Source organism: Dermacentor albipictus, chromosome 1 (genome assembly GCF_038994185.2).
Source record: "Dermacentor albipictus isolate Rhodes 1998 colony chromosome 1, USDA_Dalb.pri_finalv2, whole genome shotgun sequence".
Taxonomy (NCBI): domain Eukaryota; kingdom Metazoa; phylum Arthropoda; class Arachnida; order Ixodida; family Ixodidae; genus Dermacentor; species Dermacentor albipictus.
The window spans coordinates 493,661,942-493,680,661 of NC_091821.1; the positions used below are offsets into that span (position 1 = coordinate 493,661,942).

Consider the following 18,720-nt stretch of genomic DNA (forward strand, 5'->3'; position numbering starts at 1 on the left):
TAACTGTATGTCCCACATTTTGAACGCTAAAACCCTTCACCATATGATTTTTTAAGATTTGTGCCCATGACTGTAGGTCTGGGACAGCAATAATCGAAGCCACCACCACTGCCGTTTTGATTACCTTGCAGACTCAAACCAGCGCTGTCTCACATCGATCCATGATGTTTGATGTGTGGTCGTTTTGTGCTGTTGTGCACTCTGCAGTGTGACGCCTAGCTGCTTCGACATTCACTGCAAAGCTTCCTGCTGTTTGGTGCCATGTTAGTCATTAAAAGAAGTTGCCATTATCGGTAATGACAACTTTGTCATCCTCGCCAATGGCTTCGAAGCATGGAAAGTACTACAGTAGGTTGACGAAGGAAAAGCAAGCAGCCATCAATAAGCAAGCTGAGAGCAGCTGTTCACAAGCCGACCTGAGCAAGGATTTTGACATTCAAAGTAGATGATTTTGGATTTTCTCAAAAGTAAGGTGAAGGTCTTGGAAGCGGCAAAAGTTACAACGCTGATCTCGGGTCTGTTGTTGCCAGGCTTTTGGACACTTGGAAAGCAGTGACAAGACACTTTGCAGCTGCTTTCGCCTTGCGGGTTTCATACTCGGTACTGAGAAGGGCATCTCATCCCAAGATAACAACAGCGTGCCCTATCAGTCCCCTTTCATGGATTTTGTGATCAACGACCTGTGCACTGGTGGTGTTGCAATTCCCACTGAAGTAACAATTGAACGATTCACCAACTCTAACAACGCGTTCAGCCTCTATGCAGAAATAACCTACAGTGATTTGGACGACGCCAAAACTGAAATTGAAAAGCCAGCACATGAGCTGTGATGCACTCTGAATTGACACGAGTGCCAATGACATTGCCATCAGTGTACAGTGATGACATGACACGAGCCGATATTCAGGTAGATATTATTACGATATCATCGAGAGATGCTCAAGAGACGAGCTGCCTCGAGAACGACGATGAAGTGGGTCTGTGCCCTTGGCGCGAGCGAGTGTCGGCCCGGTTGTCTGGCTCCAGTGTAAATAGCCTGTAAATAGCCTCTTTCGTCTGTGTCTTTCCACATGTAACATTCTAGTGGAGGTGCCACTGGACACTGTGCTTCCGTCCACCATAGCTTCAACTAGCGATTATGGCCATGATGCAATTGCCCATGCTGACCATACTCGCTAACTTTCAATGCGCATGTCTACAAGTGTCTCAAGACAAACAGAAACAACGCTACGACCTCCGTCACCGTGATGTCCATTTTGTGCCCAGCACCCTCGTGTTGCTTTGGTCACCATTGCGTAAAGTTGGCCTTTGCGAAAACCTGCTTTCCTGTTAACAGGCTCATATCGCATGCTCTGCCAAGTGACTGATGTCACCTACGAAATCGTTCTAGCTACGCCCACTACGTCCTCCGCTGTGACAACCAGTGACATTGTCCATGTCACCCAACTCAAGCCCTACAAACTCTCCACGCGCCTTGGATATTTAATAGCACCGTGACGGCGCTTTTGCCGCGGGGAGGGGGGGGGGGGGGAGGTAGTATTACGGTATCATCGAGAGATGCTCAAGAAACGAGCCACCGCGAGAACAACGTGAAGTGGGTTTGTGCCCTTGGTGCGAGCGAGTGTCAGCCTGGCTGTCTGGCTCCTGTGTAAATAGCCTGTAAATAGCCTCTTTAGTCTGTGTCTTTCCACATGTAACAATATTATTGCATGCAAGCGGAAAGCTGTACGAAAGCAAACCTTTTCTTTTTCAATTTTTCAAGCCACTGGGCCAGTGAATGTTATGACTGACGTTGAAGACCCCAGTTGAAGATAGCACCACCTACTCTGCATGCACTTGCTGTAGGCATTTCTTTCTTTATTGCGATAATGATTGTAGCGATACTCTAGGAAAGTCCAAGTGAGATATCATATCGCGTGCCGTATGCTGTTGGTGTGAGGGAAAGCATGCGAGGGCAAGCCAAGAAGCATGTCGGCTTGATGCCCGCCGCCTTCCTTCTCACCCAGTGTTGTGCATACAAGAGGTCAGGCTGGAGCACACGTCTCCTCTTCTAGCTCGGCCGTTGTGCATGATGCGGGTCAGCCTACCCTGTCTTGGACATAATCTGCAGAAAGTGCAAAGTCTAGACTAGCCGAGGTGGCTGGTGGCCTTGTGCTTGCTGTGTTCTCGCACGCCAAGCATTGAAGGTGAAGTTTCGGAAACGCACCTAGGCGAGAGGCAGCACGACGCACACAAAATGTGTAAACTGCAGTTGACAAAGCTTCACAAGCTACACTTCAACAGCACAGTCACTTACCCATCGACATCTGCTTAGCAAACGCTTTCTCAGGGTGACTATATGTACTATAAGCCATGACTTCGTGTGAAAACCAAAGGTAAGTTGCATTCAGGGGCGGTATAGACGAGCGCACGCCAAGTTTCGCCCGAGACGCCAGCGCTCGTTTCTCCCCTGGCGGCACGGTTTCCAATCCCCCGGGGGTTTGCTTCCGCCGGTTCCCTTCGCTCGCGCTGAGCCAGAGGAGGCCAGGCTGAGCGCGCGCTGCACGCGAGAAGGCTTTCTCGCGCTCGCTGCACGCGAGAAGGTGTAGGTTTCCGTCGCCGCTTCCCTTCGCGGTCGCGCCCGCGTTCAGTTCGCGCTGCGCGCGAAACGTCTCTTGTTTGCGACGGCGCCTCTTCGGATGACCGGAAATTATTATTGTGTTGTTAACTGTCACGACAGCAATGTAAACATGAAAAGGTTGATGCCACCAGTGAAATTATACCGATTCACAAGAAAATGGTACGAAAGAAGCAGACGACAGACATGGATTACTGCGGTGCGCCGAGCAAAGTAAACATCTGGCAAACGAAGCGAGATCGTTTATTGATCACTCCTGAGTGTATGACGGTTTCTATATCTAACCCACGTGAAATTAATAATTACTCGGTACATAATCCTTTTATTCATACAAAAACTTTTAAGTTCAACGAGTGCTTGTCCTGTCTTCTTTCTCGTGTTTCGTTTGTGTGTGCGCTGTCTAAGAATGGAAACCACGTCTGTTGTATGCGCTAGCAGTGGCCGAAGTTCACGCGTGCCGAGAAATTGAATATGTGCATGATGCATTGAGCATGACCGGAGTTCATTCCCGCTTCACCATCGCACCGATCGATCGGGTTACTGGACGATACATACCCGCGTCTTGGTCGCGCCGGCATTGCTGAAGCAGGAATGATTAATAATACTTTCAACTTCCGTCTCTTGAGTACTGTTAAAAAATGACCAAGCTGTCTACATTGCTGCCTCTATTCCATATTGTAGGGGATGTACTAGTTAAAGTTGTGTGCGCATGTCGTACTTGTGCTATGCAGCGATATATCTTGTTTATTTCCGCACAGTGTCGATAGAAGTCCGTTGTCGCCATCAGAGACAACACGGATTTGTAGCAAACATAATGTGAGAAACTGCAAAAATGACTTTAGCTCGTAGGTGCCGTATGTATGTGCCGCATCGTATGTGCTGACGATTTTTCCGGCGGCACATACGATGTCGTTTCCAATTACCTGCTCAGCGTCCCTTACATGGTTAAGCAGACGCTGCCCTTTCGCCGCATTGCAGCCATAAAAATAATCGTCAAGCGTACCGATCTTCTTAAAGGCAAATATAGCGTGTGCAGTTTGTTTCACACTAAGGGGAAAACTCGGAACGTATTGCATCGCGATGCGGTAAGCAATGGAGTCGTGCGGCGGCAGCAGCTCGAGCAGGCGCACACGCTTGAGGGGCGGTGTCGTGATCTGCGTCGTCTGCTACGGCGGCGCGCGCTGGCCGCATTTTCGGGAAGCGTGGTACTGTCAGGGGCAGTGCACCGATTTCATCGGTACTGCGGGAACTGAGCTGATATTCTTTACTAAACGTTGTGCGTCGCCACACTCTGATCCTTCATTGGCGCTAATGGAGTTCCACAAACTTCTTTTGACAACATGGTTCATTTGTTCTTTCGAAGGGCCGGAGTACTGAGCGTGTGCACGTATATTTCTTCACTGTGTGTGCTACCGTAATGAGCAGCTACAAAATGCACCAAGATGTGCGCGCAACGTGCTCAGTCTTTGTTTGACTCGAAAGGAAAACAAAGCACTCAACAATGGGAGTCGAACACGGTGAAACAAACGGACACGATTAAATGAACGTTTTAGGTTCAGACAATGAGCTGGAAGTGATTTTTCTCGATAATCATTCGCTACACCAGACAGACCCTGCCCGCCGGTGGGGAATTGGACACGTCACGCTCGGAACTTCAGTTAGTATCTCGTCATGTCCCCAGCGGCAGCGATGACAGCGCTCATCCTGGAAGGCAGTGAAGTGTAGAATGACTTGATCAGGGATGTGTTCATTCGCTGCACGTCTCAGTCACTGACGATGGTGGATCGAAGCCTATCCTCGGGCGACTGATAGAGGGGATGTTGCGCCAGCGATACTTTCAACGAGCCCCAGACATTTTAAATGATGTTGGCGCCCGGGGATTGAGGCGGCCGCTCCAAGAGAGTGACTGCGCGCTCTTCTAGCAGTTCTTGCACAGCACGAGCAGTGTGGATCGGCGTCCTATCGCGTTAGAATATATAGTCGCCTTCCAGAAACGGGCCGTCAAGAATGTATGGAATCAGTACGTCGTCTATGACTGCCATGCAGCGATGAACTTACATTCGAGGCGTATCAGTGGGCGTCGCGCAACGCTTAGCAAAGAATACCGGCTCCTTTCACGCAGTAACGATGTGATCAGCGCCCTGCACCTGACAGTAGAACGTTTCTCGACAATGCGGCCAGCGTGCGCCGCCGTAGCAGACGACGCCGTTCAAGATCCCGCCCCTCGAGCATCTGCGCGAGCTGCTGCGCTTCGAGTTTTCCCCTAAATGTGAGAGAGACTGTACACCGCCCTTCGAAGGAAATGTCCACGCGCACACACCGCGCGCGGCGCGAAACGTGCCCAAACACGCGCAGTGCAGGAGGCAATCAAGGCGGCGCGAACGAGAGATGGGAGAGGGGTACCACCGCTAATAGAATTTTGCTCCGCATGCGGCGCTCTCAACGCCGGCGCAGCAGCGCCGCTCTCGGTGCCGTTCTTGTCTATTCTCGAGTGATAATTTCTGATAGTGCATCATCTTCAAGACATTTCGCACGTCTCTACTTCGGACGTATTGACGTAGACGAACGAAAGCCTTTCTGACACAGCACCAGAAATGAGCAGGACTATACCCATGCCTTTAGCTTGGCACTCCAATGTGCTCATCATTGAGTAGAGGCAGAACGCATCGAGGCTCTGCTGTTGAACATAGACAACCAGATAGTGAAAAGCAGCTGGACACAGAGAATACTTCGCATTAAAAGAAAATGAGGGTGCGCAATGGCGTTGACACATCACACGAATCAGCTAGCAAAGCACACCAACTCTGTCTCTAGCAGATATACGAGACAAGCTTGCTGATACATGGAAACGGTATACAACCAAGGGAAGTAGACGACCCAGGTGTTGGTTCTCTACAGTCTATGTAGTATGTCACTTCCAGCGACTGGTATTGGCGGCGTGTCGGTTTTTTTTTTTTTCAGTTTCAATAGGAGAGACATCAATTTTTGCGAGCCTCTTACGGAGTGCCCACTCGTATTTCAGCCGCAAAATTTCCCACAGAGGCTACTGTATGTCTAAATTAACTGAAATGGGGCTTTTTGCATGGTCCATAATTTTGTTGCAGTTGGCCTTAAGGCGAACATTTACTTCAATTTATACAACCGATACAGCTGTGACCTTTTCTTCGTGTAGTTGTCTAATACTTTTTTATCGCTCTCATTGCTGAGCCTTTCATACAAGACTGTGACTTTTAAAAAAATTGTTATTAAAGGCTCTTTTTGAGCTTACTCAACAATGCACATTGGAGGAGTTGTGGCGATCAGCTACTCCATCCTTGACTTTCCCCATCCGAGAAATGCTTATGAAATGGTGTGTTTTCTGCATGCATTTGTTTTTGCAGACTGCTTGTTCTTTCAGATTTTTCGACGTTTTTCGCCTCTAGAGAGTCCTACATATTGGGCATTGACTGTATCGTAAAGATCTTTGTGACCTTTAGTCACTGGGTCATCGGATACACAACTACCTGTGTCACTCGCTAAAAAATCTTTACTGAAGTCTATGGTTCCCTGCCTTGAAACCTGCCCAGTTACATGCACAATTCATCATGCGTGTCTGACTTGCTTTTTTTTGTTCCTCAAAACTATTTTAATGCGGCTGTCTGCACTGGACGTGCATTGAATAAACACTCGGTCATCATTCAGCATTGTATTGTGCCGCCATCTCTTGTCCACAACCCCAGTGCCACGTTTAACTGAAAAATCCAATAAGTTAGTTACGTCCTTTGCACAAGGAGTTCTGTGGAAAGGTTTTATTTTCTAAGGAAATATACAATAGAATCTTGGTAAACAGAAATTGCTTAAATGTAATTGCTGCTTGAACGAAACAACATCCTCTGAATTGGTTGGTTTTGTATTTGGGTAATGCAAAAAACTTTGACTCATTGGAACAAAAATCTGCGTAACTACCTGTAAATAAAACCAAGAAGCAAGCTGTAAAGAATTTTTTTTTCAGAAAGAGGCAATGTGTGAAATAAATTTTTGCGACACTTGTCATCTATGCAGAAAGCCATCCTTAAATATCGGTGGCAAGGACGCACGCAGGAAAAAAAAAATTATATTTAATGCATAGCATGTACAGACCTTGACAACTTCACGGCACCGCCACTCGACCGATAGAGGAGCGAAATAAGGGCAGTGAAAAGTTTGAACACCTTACAGCACACTGTTCGATAATTTGCATGATTGCACGTTATTCTGCCCCTAATTAGGGCAGTAAGTGCAATGTTTTTGTCTTCATACGTCGCCGGCACCTCCTTGAAACTGAAACTAGCGAAGCGTAGTCAATCGAGTAGCTGTCAGTGATGCCAAAACCATGAGACAAACTTGCTGCTACATTCACTTCTGTATGCCTAACATATCTAACATTGTCAGGAGGGTGTATGACATATAGTGCTTCACCTCTGCACATCTTTCTGAGTAAAGAGAACTCTTGTTGAGTGCATATTTTTCCACTTTTGTTTTAGGTTCCGTTTAATGGGATTCCACTGCATTCAGCAAAACACTGCTGAATTTACTGCAGAATGAAGTTGATCTGGAGCCACAATTACCCTGTTAGAACCATTACGTTGTTACAGTCGTGTTGCCTGCCCCCACAGCTAACATTACCGAACAAGTAACCTGAAGCAAATGCAGCAGCTCATCTGCACATCTGCAGTCAGGTTAATGAATTTGTGGGTTTATGTCCCCTTTTGATGTTCCCAGCATGCTCAACTAATGTGCAAGTCTTGAGCATGATGGCGATGTGCTGCAAGCCTCTGATATTGTGCTATGCTCGTTGCCGGAAATGAGCGGATGCCTATAAAAAACAAAACAAAATCTCTTTACACATGGCATCTGATGAAAAGTGTTCAAGAAAATTGAAGACTTGCAGTTCTCCACCATCACACCTACAGAGTGCTGATAAGCCAAGGAACTGGCAACAACAACACAAAATGAAGTGCAGGGCACAGATGCAGCTATTTATCAGATCCACTGTTTACATTGCTGTCCATTAAGCCAAAGGTGACAGTCAAGGGAGCTACTGTCCAGTTTGCATCTGGATGGGTACTGAACCTTCCAACGAAACATGCTCAATGGATTCTAACCCATTTCCACATTATTTTCGTGAATTGTAGCCGTCAATTAATTTTCGTAAGATATTGCTCTCAAAACAACCCGATCTAGCTTCCAGATCTTGGGCATTGTCCTCTAAACCAGTGTCTGGGGATCTAGATGCATCCTGTTTCTGTGTGGGCGGTGTGCAGGCACAGAAAGGCACTGCGCTGTGTATGTGTGTCGACAGTTCTCTGCCTTCGTCCTCTTGCTCTGCTGAAGCATACTGGTGTACTGAACTTGCACCCAATGTGGCATGCAGGGAGCTGCAGAAGGACGTGCCAAGTGCCAAGCTTCTTCCGTGCCAAAGCACACCAGCCTTGGCCACAATCATTCGCATTATTGGAGCGAGACGCCTTGAGCAGCAAGACCCTTTTGGATGTGAGTGTGGTGCTAGCCGTTCGTGCGTTGTGTACTCGTTTTTGCTGTACATGCAATATTGGGTCAGTGGCTGTGACATTTTACTTCTGCGTGCGAGGTCCCAGGTTGGATTCCTGGCCCTGATGGCTGCATTCTGGTGGGCGTAGGACCCACTGTGGTGGTAGCTCAGTGGCTATGGCAGTGTGCTGCGAAGCTCAATGTTATACGGGTTCCATCTCAACCATGGTGGCCTCATTCCAATGGGCGCAGAATGCAAAAATGCTGGTGTACTTAAAATTAGGAGCAATTTAAAGAATTCCAGGTAATCAAAATTAATCCGGAGTCCCCCACTATGGCTTGCCTCACAATCAGATAGTGATTGTGGCACATAAAGGCCAAGAATATAATTTCAATTTTTGGGCAGTGTCAGTACGTCGAATAATGTCCTGTACTGTGCTACATGTGTACATTTTAAGGAACCCTAGGTGGTTGAAGTTATTTTGCAGCTCTCCACTACAGCATCACTCATAGTCATAGCCCCTGTGCTGTTTTGGGGCCTTGAACTCCGTCAACCAATCCATCTACCATGTACAGTTAGCAGACGGATTTTTCGGACACCAAAAATTTGGACTTGACAAATAATCCAAACTTCATAAATGCACAGTCAGGGTTCCTATAGAGGTAATGCATTTGCACAACCGATCTTTCGGGGAAATTTAGGCCTCATTTTGACTTTCCGGATTATATCGCTCATTCCAAGCCATGCTACGTGATCTTGGAGGCTGCCGTGTTGGAGCTTCCACTGGCTTGGCTTCCAGTGGCTGCTGTGCAGCCTCCAAGATTGAGAGGTACACGCTATGAGTAGACAAAATGGTCCTGGAGACAGCTCTTTCTTTTTTTTCTTTCTTTCTTTCTTTCTTTCTTTCTTTCTTTCTTTCTTTCTTTCTCTCTCTCTTTACAGCACTATTGTCATGATCACTTCATGCGGGCTCAGTTTGTTAATAGCGAATTTGTCAAATTGCCCCGGCATGCACTGGGGCACCCTGGGGCCTTGATGATTGAATGAAACAGTGCATTGGGGTGCCCTGGTACACACTTGCACGATTTGCCGAATTCACCATAAGTATTGATTGCTATTTTGGATGTGGTGTGTCCTCAGAGCAGGTGTGTCTTGGAGATGTTGCATCTTTGTGTGTGTTTGTGCGGCTTCACATCTGCGTGAATGGTGCCACCTCCTCTGTCTTTGCGAGAGAAGTGGTGCGAAGTAATGTAGCTTGTTTCTTTGATCTCCGTGGTGACCTCCGCCAACAGAGATCGCCAACGCGGTGACGCTCTTGTCGGCTGTATACGGAGACAACATCACTTGTGCAAGTCTAATCATATCTGATTGCCTCCAAGCGTAGCGTGAGGCAGGGCAGTATTAGAGATTTTTTTAAGCCACGTAAGTCTGATAAATTTCATTTTTCAAGTGAACAAGTTTTTCGGGCTGTTAAATTTTTCAGACTATTTTTCACTCTCCACGCGTTTCAGAAAATTGGTGGGCTACTGTATCAATCAATCAGTTAATGATATTGACAAGTTGGGCACTCAGAGATGCATATCCACAGAGAACAGCCTCTGACAATGCCAGGTGGCCTATATCAATTTGAGTTTCAAGAAGGCTGACATGAACGCATGAACTTCAGAAAGTAGCAATATGGTGTTGACCTCAGGTGCCAAAGAATGAGGTATGTGACTTATGCACTGGTGAATGTGGGAACGTTTGGCATAGTGAAATTAATATAACAGCACATATAGACTCATGCCATTTGACTGAGCGGCATCGCATTGAACACGTTCCCTGCAGCCGCCTGTGGGTCACAGCAGTTATTCGCACCGTGCAGCAGTGCAAGGCTTTCCTGCTAAAGCCCCTCAATTTTTCAGGGGCTTTATTCCTGCAGCACACAAGCGGCACCTTTGCTGGGTGCCGAGAGGGAAATTTCTTGTTACTTCTGATCTGACGTGTTGTCGTGCCATCGCTCTCCTCCTTGAGAAAGCTTAAAAGGGGCATAACTCCCACCACCAGTGGGTCAAGACGCACCTGTGGAATATAACAAGTGACCCACCGGTGCAAGGCATGACCCGATGCATATGGCGGCCTTTGCACCAGGGTTGAGTGACCTTCTGCTAGCCAAGTTTGACAGAGACCTTATGCCCCTTGCGGTCAAGATTTTTTGCTTCATTGACGATTATCTTGTCGTCTTCCATGAGACTGCAGAAGATGCCACACACAAAACAGAAGAATTGTTTTCCAAATTCTGTAGAGCATTTGCTGGACTAACTCTTACCAGAGAAATCACTGTTAATGATCTCATCTGCTTCCTCGATATGGACTTGTTCTTCACCTGAGAGCACGTCTGCTGGATGTACGCTCCGAGGTAAAAAAAACGGCTTCTTCCATTTGACTTCAACCACTCCAAGTTGGTCAAATGTGCCATTGCACTCGGCGCTTTGAAAAATGCACTCACACGGCCAGGCCCTCACCGAATAGCACAGTGCCTTGCGTTGCAAGTCAAGTGATTGGGATAAGCAAGTTTCCCTGATTTTCTTTTATTGGACCATGCGAAATCCCTGCTGTGTGAACTCCAAAGAAACAGTGTTGCGATGCTGAAGAAAACTGACGAGACAAAAACTGCCGTCCTCCCTTATGTGCACCTAATATCACATAGAATCATGAGGGCTGCAGGATACGTTGAAGCAAGAATCACGTCAGAGACTATGTGTCATGCAAGTGCGGTGTCGGTTACAAAATAGTACCTCTGTCTGGTGGACATGTTTACATCGGCCAGACAGGCCAATGTATCGATGACTGCCTACGTGAACATGAGAATAACTTAAAGGATAAATAAGGCAGCATTATGGACTTACACTGCGCCACGTGTAAACATGTGTGTTCCCCATGTTTAGAACAGACTGTCATGATCGGAAGATAAAGAGAACAGTTCACCCGAGAAATTTTCAAATCATTGTGGATCAATTGGCTTGATCTGAGTTGCGTCAGCGCCCCTTTCGTGTCGCTCTAGAAAAAGGAACTTGGTTATCTACAACACTAATTGTTGTAGAGCATCACAGTCTATGATCACTCTTTTTTGCTCTCCCGCTTTTCTTCCTTTCCTCTTTCCTGGCCGACTAGCCTTTGGCGCACACCTTGAGTGTACAGCCGTTTTAGCGTCCCATTATATTTTGTTCACAGCCCCATTATATCACTTCTTAGCTTTTTAAAAAATACTCGTCATTTTATCATTTGACAATCTTTTGGTCAACACCTTTTATCGATTCATGTTTTCATAGTGTAGCCATACCATTCTGCAGACACGTGCAGATATGAGCATGCATGGTGAGGCATCATCTCGTGCAGTTAGCGATATAGTTATCATTGGTTGTGACATGTGCGCCGTGACTTGAATGGTGAATGTATATATGCAGTGGGGAGAGGGGTCATCGCAAATTAATGTAGTTGAAAGTAGTGCCTTGTTTGTCTTCTTTTCGTCATCCGTGTCCTTGACCTGCCTTAAGGAATATGATCCCTAATGAAAGTTGTGAACCTGTGGTCATTCTGCTAATGGGAAGCGATAAACCTCTCCTGTTACCAGGAGATTAAAATTTGGTGCAAGCTCTCGCTGTACTTTTCTCTGTCTATAGCAACAGCATGGCAGTGGCCAATGGGCAAAGCATGAGTGCACAGCACTGCACACACAAGCTTTCCTTAAAGTTACAATAGTTTTTCAACTTCCATAAGAGAAGTTGGGAACATCTAATTGGTGGAACTGGTCCCCCCTCTTAATCCACCTCTGCATGCAATGGTCGTGGTGGCATACCTAGCATAGCCAGTGGTAGTTAAGCCAGAGCTTCACACTCTCCAATCATTTGGGCTATTTCTCTTTGGTCACGGCTTGGTTAAATGTCGGTGCAGTTGCAAGCAACCAGTGGCATGCATCCTTTAAATGCTCTGTCATCTTACTTCACACGATCATGTGGCAACATGGCTGCTGTGAACAGACAACAATGAAGAGGCAACCATGGCATGTGAATTTTCTGCACACGTGCATGACAAGCATTTAATTGGTGTTGGTTGCAACAAACGACATCAGTGAATGGGTAAAAATGTGATGCAAGGTGCCGAAATTCAACTTCCAATCGACTCTGTTTTTTTCTGTATTACCATTTCTTGGAACAACTGCATATTGCAAGATCACATCATTACATTTATATTCATGTTTCTTAAAATTTTATTTCAAGTGTAATCAGGTATGTCCTGGAAGGCATTGAAGGCCCCTTTAGACCTTCCATGCAGGAGCTGTATTATGCTGAGCATTTTCTTGCTCAAAATAAGGAGAATCACCTCGGCTTTTCAAAATAAAGTTTGACTGCCAAAAGTCCTGAAAATGGCTTGAGCCGTCCATCGCTTTGCACATCTATGTAGCAACACCAGATGGATGTAACAGGCCTGTTGAAGGAAAGTTCCTGCAATGTAGGTATTTTCTTTTGGGGTGCAAGCCATGCTGAGCTCAAAAATTGTGGCCCAACTGTAGCCGTTGCCTCTTGCACAATACCATACACAATACCAAAAGAGACTTCTAAAGACAGAGTATGTGCAATAACACCAATTCTTTTACAGAAGCTTTCTTTTGTAAGCCATAACTATGTCCACACTTTTTTGCTGTAAGAAGTTGGAAAAAAGTATGTGCTAAAGCTTGCCTTGTGCTGCATTATTGGTGGTGTTTAACCCTTTCTGGGCCATGGATGAGCTGGGTTCGTCTGCACATTTATGGTGAAAACATGCCACGACAAGCTCAGCTTGTCGACAATATACCTGTTTCATTTTCTCTAAATTTTTTTTGCCGGTGATACTTTTCATTTTCTTGTGTAGTGCTGCTAGTCTTGAACTTGTGCAATAAATGGTGGAAATTTGGAAAACAAAATGTGTAACATATCTTAGATTGCGTTTTTTGTAGAAGATTATGCAGTAAAATAAATTGGCCATTCTTGGTTGGAATTCAGGAGATTAGCTTGGCACAGAAGTAGTTAATTAATATCCAGGTGCTGTGAGAGGTGTCATAGTGGAGACCTTCTAATATAAATATTTTGACTGCCTGGAGATCAATCGCGTGCATGAGCATTTTTGCTTTCCACCTCCAGTGTTGCATTTTGCATGTCAAGCAGGGTACCTGGACAAATGGGCCTCTTTATGCAGCTCAGCTGTGGGACAGGACAATGCATGATTGTCCTAATTGTCACTGTCATCGTGCATGATTGCACGATGACAGTGCATATATACGGTCATCGGTACACAACGAATGCCATTTGCTTCACCCTTGTTGCACATCTGTGCAGTGGCAGACCCGTACTGTGTGATGCTGTGCGAGGGCCAGTCGGTGCGCTCGACTGTCTGTCAGGGCACGCGGGACCCAACGTGGAACATCAGCGCCCTCTTCTACCGCAAGGATGCCTCCACACCCATAAAGATCCAGGTCAGTGCAGGCAGGGAAATGAGTATTTTCTCAAGGTGAACCAAATCCATAAGAAATGAAGTGGATAGTATTTGATGTTTAAGCCGCTAATTGTCAATGACAAATAATGCTGTCTGGGCGTATTGGTGGCAATAAGTAAGTGTGACTAGTACAATAAATCTACCTCACACAGTTTAAGTGCACTTGGACACCAAACTTTATATCTAACTTGTTTTTTAGTTTTTTACAGCGAATCGTCCCACTTTGAATGGAAATCTTTGAGAGCCACTTTGGGTTCTCTTGATTTTTCGCTTTCTTTCCCCTTTGGCATGTCTGTGCTTGAGAAGTAGCACAGCAGTACCACGGCTACTCGCAAGCTCACCGTAAATCATGTATCTGCAACAGTCGCCTCTTGTTCACGAAACTTATCTTATGATGCACCACTAAGCTTCGAAGAGATGTTTGGGTTTTTGCTAAGACACCGACACATCATCTCTTATGTTTTGCAAACCATTAAAATGAAGTCTGCAGCACTGTCAAACTTTGCACATTAAACTTTGCTTTTCACTGATGCCTCTGATACAAGCTTGTACTTCAGTGATTTCTGTGTGTTCACACTTCAGCAGTGTTAGAACTTATAGAGTTCTTCAGGGTAGATGTACACACCTCCACAGGGTATGGCAGTACACACCAGCGCAGCCGCACATCAAACCAAACCTGCGCATGCGCAGTGACGGCTAAATGCCTGGGTTCATGTCATCTGCCATATTATCTGGGCCCGCCAAGCCTAAGTTACAAAGAGGTGAAGTAACGTTTACTTGAAGTTGCATATTGTTTTACGGTAAGCCAGCCTTGCACTTGTGTACTGAATGCAAAAAGACAGTGATTTCACCACATCGAGAAAAGTACACTGTGTCATCAACTCTGTTGGTGTGCCCAAACACGAGCCACGCTTTAAGCCGTCACAGTGCCTGCATAGCTTTACTTTGATGCACAGGGGCACTTGCCACCGAATAGCATGGCCATGCTCTCGCGTGCCCTGGAATACTTTTTGGGCATGTGTACCTTTGAAGGATTTTGTCTAGGTGCCAACCTGTCGCCAACTTCTTCATAGCCGTCACGGTCCATAGCCAGGACTTTCCCATAAGTGCAAATAAACAGAACTAGACAAAGTGCTCACGCAGGAATTATAGAAGGCACCATAGTGATGGTGTTGTTACGCAGTGCTGTTGGAGCGCTGCAATAAGTGAGGCGTAAACTTGCACTGGCTCATGGGATGCATTGTCAGCTATGCGCTTTCTGGTCCAGCAGATGACGGTTCTGGTGCACAATTCTCCGTTTGCGGAGCCGGTCACGCTTGCTTTCTGTGCACCTTCATCGCAAGGTATCATTTCTAGAGCCTATGGTGCTTGCATCAGTGACCAGCCATAAAAACTGAGCATAGGCAGTCACTTAAAATAATTTGTTTTAGCCAAATCAATCAAACGTGTGAATTAGCTATGCATGCTGTCACATTTTTGTGCTTTATCTGGAGTGACTAGCCACATTTGTTCTCGTGTCAATTCTGTTCGTGTCAACGACATTTATTTTTTCTTCACTTGTGTCATCTCAATTTCACAAGGCTGACTCAAGCATGCACGGTTTAGTAGTGGAGGCGTGAGAGGCAGTTCCAATCCCAAGCATTTTCTCTGCACGAATGGCTTGGAACGCCATTTAAGCGGGCACCTTGCATGGTATAGCGACTCTCATTTGATGTTCAATGCGGTATGAGCTTGGACAGTTGAAAAAATATAGACCATAATTTTTCTCTCATATTTGTGAAAGGTGCATGGAGTGAGGAACACTATCCTAATTGTCACAAAGCTGCAATGTTTTCTTTACAAAGAGACATAAAAGATATATTGACAGACTAAAGTGTGCAGGGCAATTGAACTGTACTCGACAAACACTTCTAGCATGCCTTACGTTCCATATCTCACACAAATATCTCGGTTTCCCAAACACAAGGGGCATACTGCAGCTTTGAACATGTTAGAGACATTTATAACAAATGTTTTGGTAAAGTTGGAGCAAGAGATACTACCTTAACACATGGTTAAACCATGCTGACTGCGTGGTTAATGTATTATCATGAATGCTCCAGAAAATATTATCAGTAACATGGACCACAAGTTATTTTACAAAAGAACACATGTATGATCCATGTGTAAATGTTGCAAAATGTATACAGGTTCGCTGTAAAACGATAGAAAAGTTCAAAAAGCCAAATGTGTGGAAAGTATTGTTCTTAAGGAAAGTCAAGGTTGTTAACAGCTGTGCACGCTTGCTGTGCACACGTTTGTGTATACGACAAGTTCTAGCACAAATCTAATATTCACGACTAAAATGTTCCAAACTCACTCTCGTTGCTCACATGAGCAGAAGCAATGTGAAAACAGGAAATCGTGACTTGTCATCCACGATAAGCACGAAAGTGATAACACGGATAGCTACTACATGTATTCAGGTAATTCATTTATAAAGAAAAATATATCTAAAATGGCTGCCTAAATTCAGCTTCAAGGTCGGTCATCTATACAACCATTGCAGGCTCTAGAAATTAGCGGTGTGGGGCGATGCGTTGTGATGAAGGTGCACAGAGAGCAAGTGCAATGGGACCCACAAAAGGAGGATCGTGTGCCAGAGTTGTCATTCGTCGAACCGGAAGCGCCAAGCATGTGACGCGTCCCATGAGCCTTTTCAAGTTTACGCCTCACCTATTAAATAAACAAAATTGGCTCATATTGATTGGCACGGATGAAGGACTTTGCTAATTTTTTTATTAACATATTTTTGCAACTTAAGTTTCCTCATTTTGATGTACTCGGACCTGAGTGCCTAAACAAAGCGTATGGAGATACTGTTTTGAATACAAGCAAGTTTTGCTTAATTTCGGTTTCAGGGAAAAACACTCCTCAAATAGAAACAGGCAAATGTCTTCAGCAACTTCAGTTATATTGTTGCAGATGGTAGAAGCAAGAGGAAAATTGGAAAATTTGGAGGACCCTTAAGCTACGCCTTTAAGAGTGGAACGCAATAGCATTCAAAGACCCCTGACTGTTTCTCACACTTCCCTGCAACTGGAGCATATGTAACTGCAATGTTTACCGGGCAACTCTGGCCACAAACGCTATGCACGAAGGTGGGCTTTTGCGTGGGCCACTCAGATAGCGACAGTATGATGTGCTGTAACCACTCCGCTCGTCCGCTGCCTTGCAGAGGAACACGATGTCGCAGCTTGACATCTTGGCAGTCGCTACGTTTGCAGCTCACAATGCAAAAAAGTCGAATTTCAGTGCTCGTGAAAAGACTGAGACTGACTCTGACTGCGGAGCTCTCGTCAAAATGGAGCACATTGTAACACAAGCAGACAACGCTTGCTGTGTGCGGGAAGTGCTTAAGTGTAGTGAGAAAGTGTCCTTGTGCATTCTCTTTCCGTTACTTTCTTTTTATAGAAACAAGTTAACTAACATTCCAACTATTACGAACAACATTTGTTCATCATAAAGTTGGAAAAATTATTGATGACACGCCCTGGGCAGCCAATCGGATAGCTCGCCTTACTAATGTCATTGGGGCAAGTGACGTCAAACGAGTAGGGGCAGCGTAAAATTCAGCCGAGCGATGTGCTGCGATCGGCAACAATGTACATTTTTAAAACCTTATAATAAATTACACGCTTTATGCGGAGCACTTAGATGCATCAATTAATGATCAGAAGGACTTACTCTAATGAGTCTGTACATTTGTACAAAATGTTCAGAATCGTTTCAGGGTCCCTTAAGTAAATTCCTTGCTTCACATGGAGGGCCTGGGTATGGGTGGTTCGAAAATCTTTTTGCTGAAATGTCTGACGGCGACACCAGATTTCTTGCGACATGAGCTCCTTAACTGTCGCGTTAAAATTGGTTTCCACAATATGTACAGACAAGTGCACAGTAAGATAGTCACCCGCGTCATCTTCAGCACCAAGCTCGTGCAAAGTTTTGCAATAATACTACACCATTAACTATACTATACCCAGAACAGCCACTTAGCCCTAATGGGCTTAGTTATGTACAGTCAAACCTCGATATATCGAACACGGATATATCGAATTATTGCGTATATCGAACACTTTCTATATCACGTGGAAAATCGCATGCATTTTTAATTTTTTATTTCGAACGGGGCCGGATGTAAAATGGATATATCGAACTCCGCCGCCCCAGACCAAGTGCGCTCTGTTGACAGGAGGCGAGCTTTCCCGCAACACTCTCGAAGATAGCGGCGGCGCGATGGGCGTTCCGGACTGCGTACGACAGCTGCCCACATCGATTGCGCCGAGGGCGCCATTTGAACGTAGCGGCGTACACGCGCGGCGGCTTGGAGCCAGCACCTGCCAGCACGGCCACGGCCGCCTCGATCACGCGCGCACGGCAGGGCTTGCCCCCGCCATGCGCGCGTGATCGAGGAGGCAGTGGAGCCAGTTGGAGCGCTTTGTCGGTGCTGAGCCATACAGCATGTGCATTGAGGGCTTTGTTGGAGGTGACGACAGCACCGGAACAGTGGCGAGCCGCCCATCGCCGCAGCGCACGCGACCGCAAGCGTGCGGTGCGGCTTGCGGCGATGGGCGGCTCGAGCGTAAATCGGCCTTAACAGACGTGGAGATCGCGGCAGAAGTGACTGCTGCGCGGCCAAACGAAGACGCTGCCGAGGCTGATCCAGCAAGCGCTGATGTTGCCCCGCTCCCGACTGCAACTGAGGCTGTAGCTGCTTTGTCCGTTGTACGCCGCTACTGCGGCGCAATAGAAGGCACTGGACTGTCTCTTGTGAACCGTTTGGACTATGTTGAGGACGCCGTTGTCAAGCACGCGGTTGCCAATATGAAGCAGGCTACGCTGCTTCAGTAATTTCAGCGAACGAAATAAATACTTTGTTTGAAGCTTCATGTGAGTATCTATTGCGCTACGATTGGTTCATTGATTGATTTGTGCTAGTTTTTGACGCGTTTTCTACGTGATTTTATATATCGAATTCTGGCTATATCGAACTATTTTGCGATCACCGCGCTGTTCGATATATCGAGGTTCGACTGTATATATC

The 18,720-nt window shown here is 46.0% G+C and overlaps 1 protein-coding gene across 1 annotated transcript in view; it reads left to right on the forward strand.

Moving 5' to 3' along the window:
- The window catches only part of LOC135913128 (calpain-5-like), a 79,366-nt gene that overhangs the window by 57,821 nt on the left and 2,825 nt on the right, over positions 1-18,720 (forward strand). The window contains exons 11-12 of the mRNA XM_065445814.1: positions 8,010-8,128; positions 13,481-13,617. Of these exons, the coding sequence (XP_065301886.1) occupies positions 8,010-8,128; positions 13,481-13,617 (256 nt within the window). The remainder of the gene's footprint in view (positions 1-8,009; positions 8,129-13,480; positions 13,618-18,720) is intronic.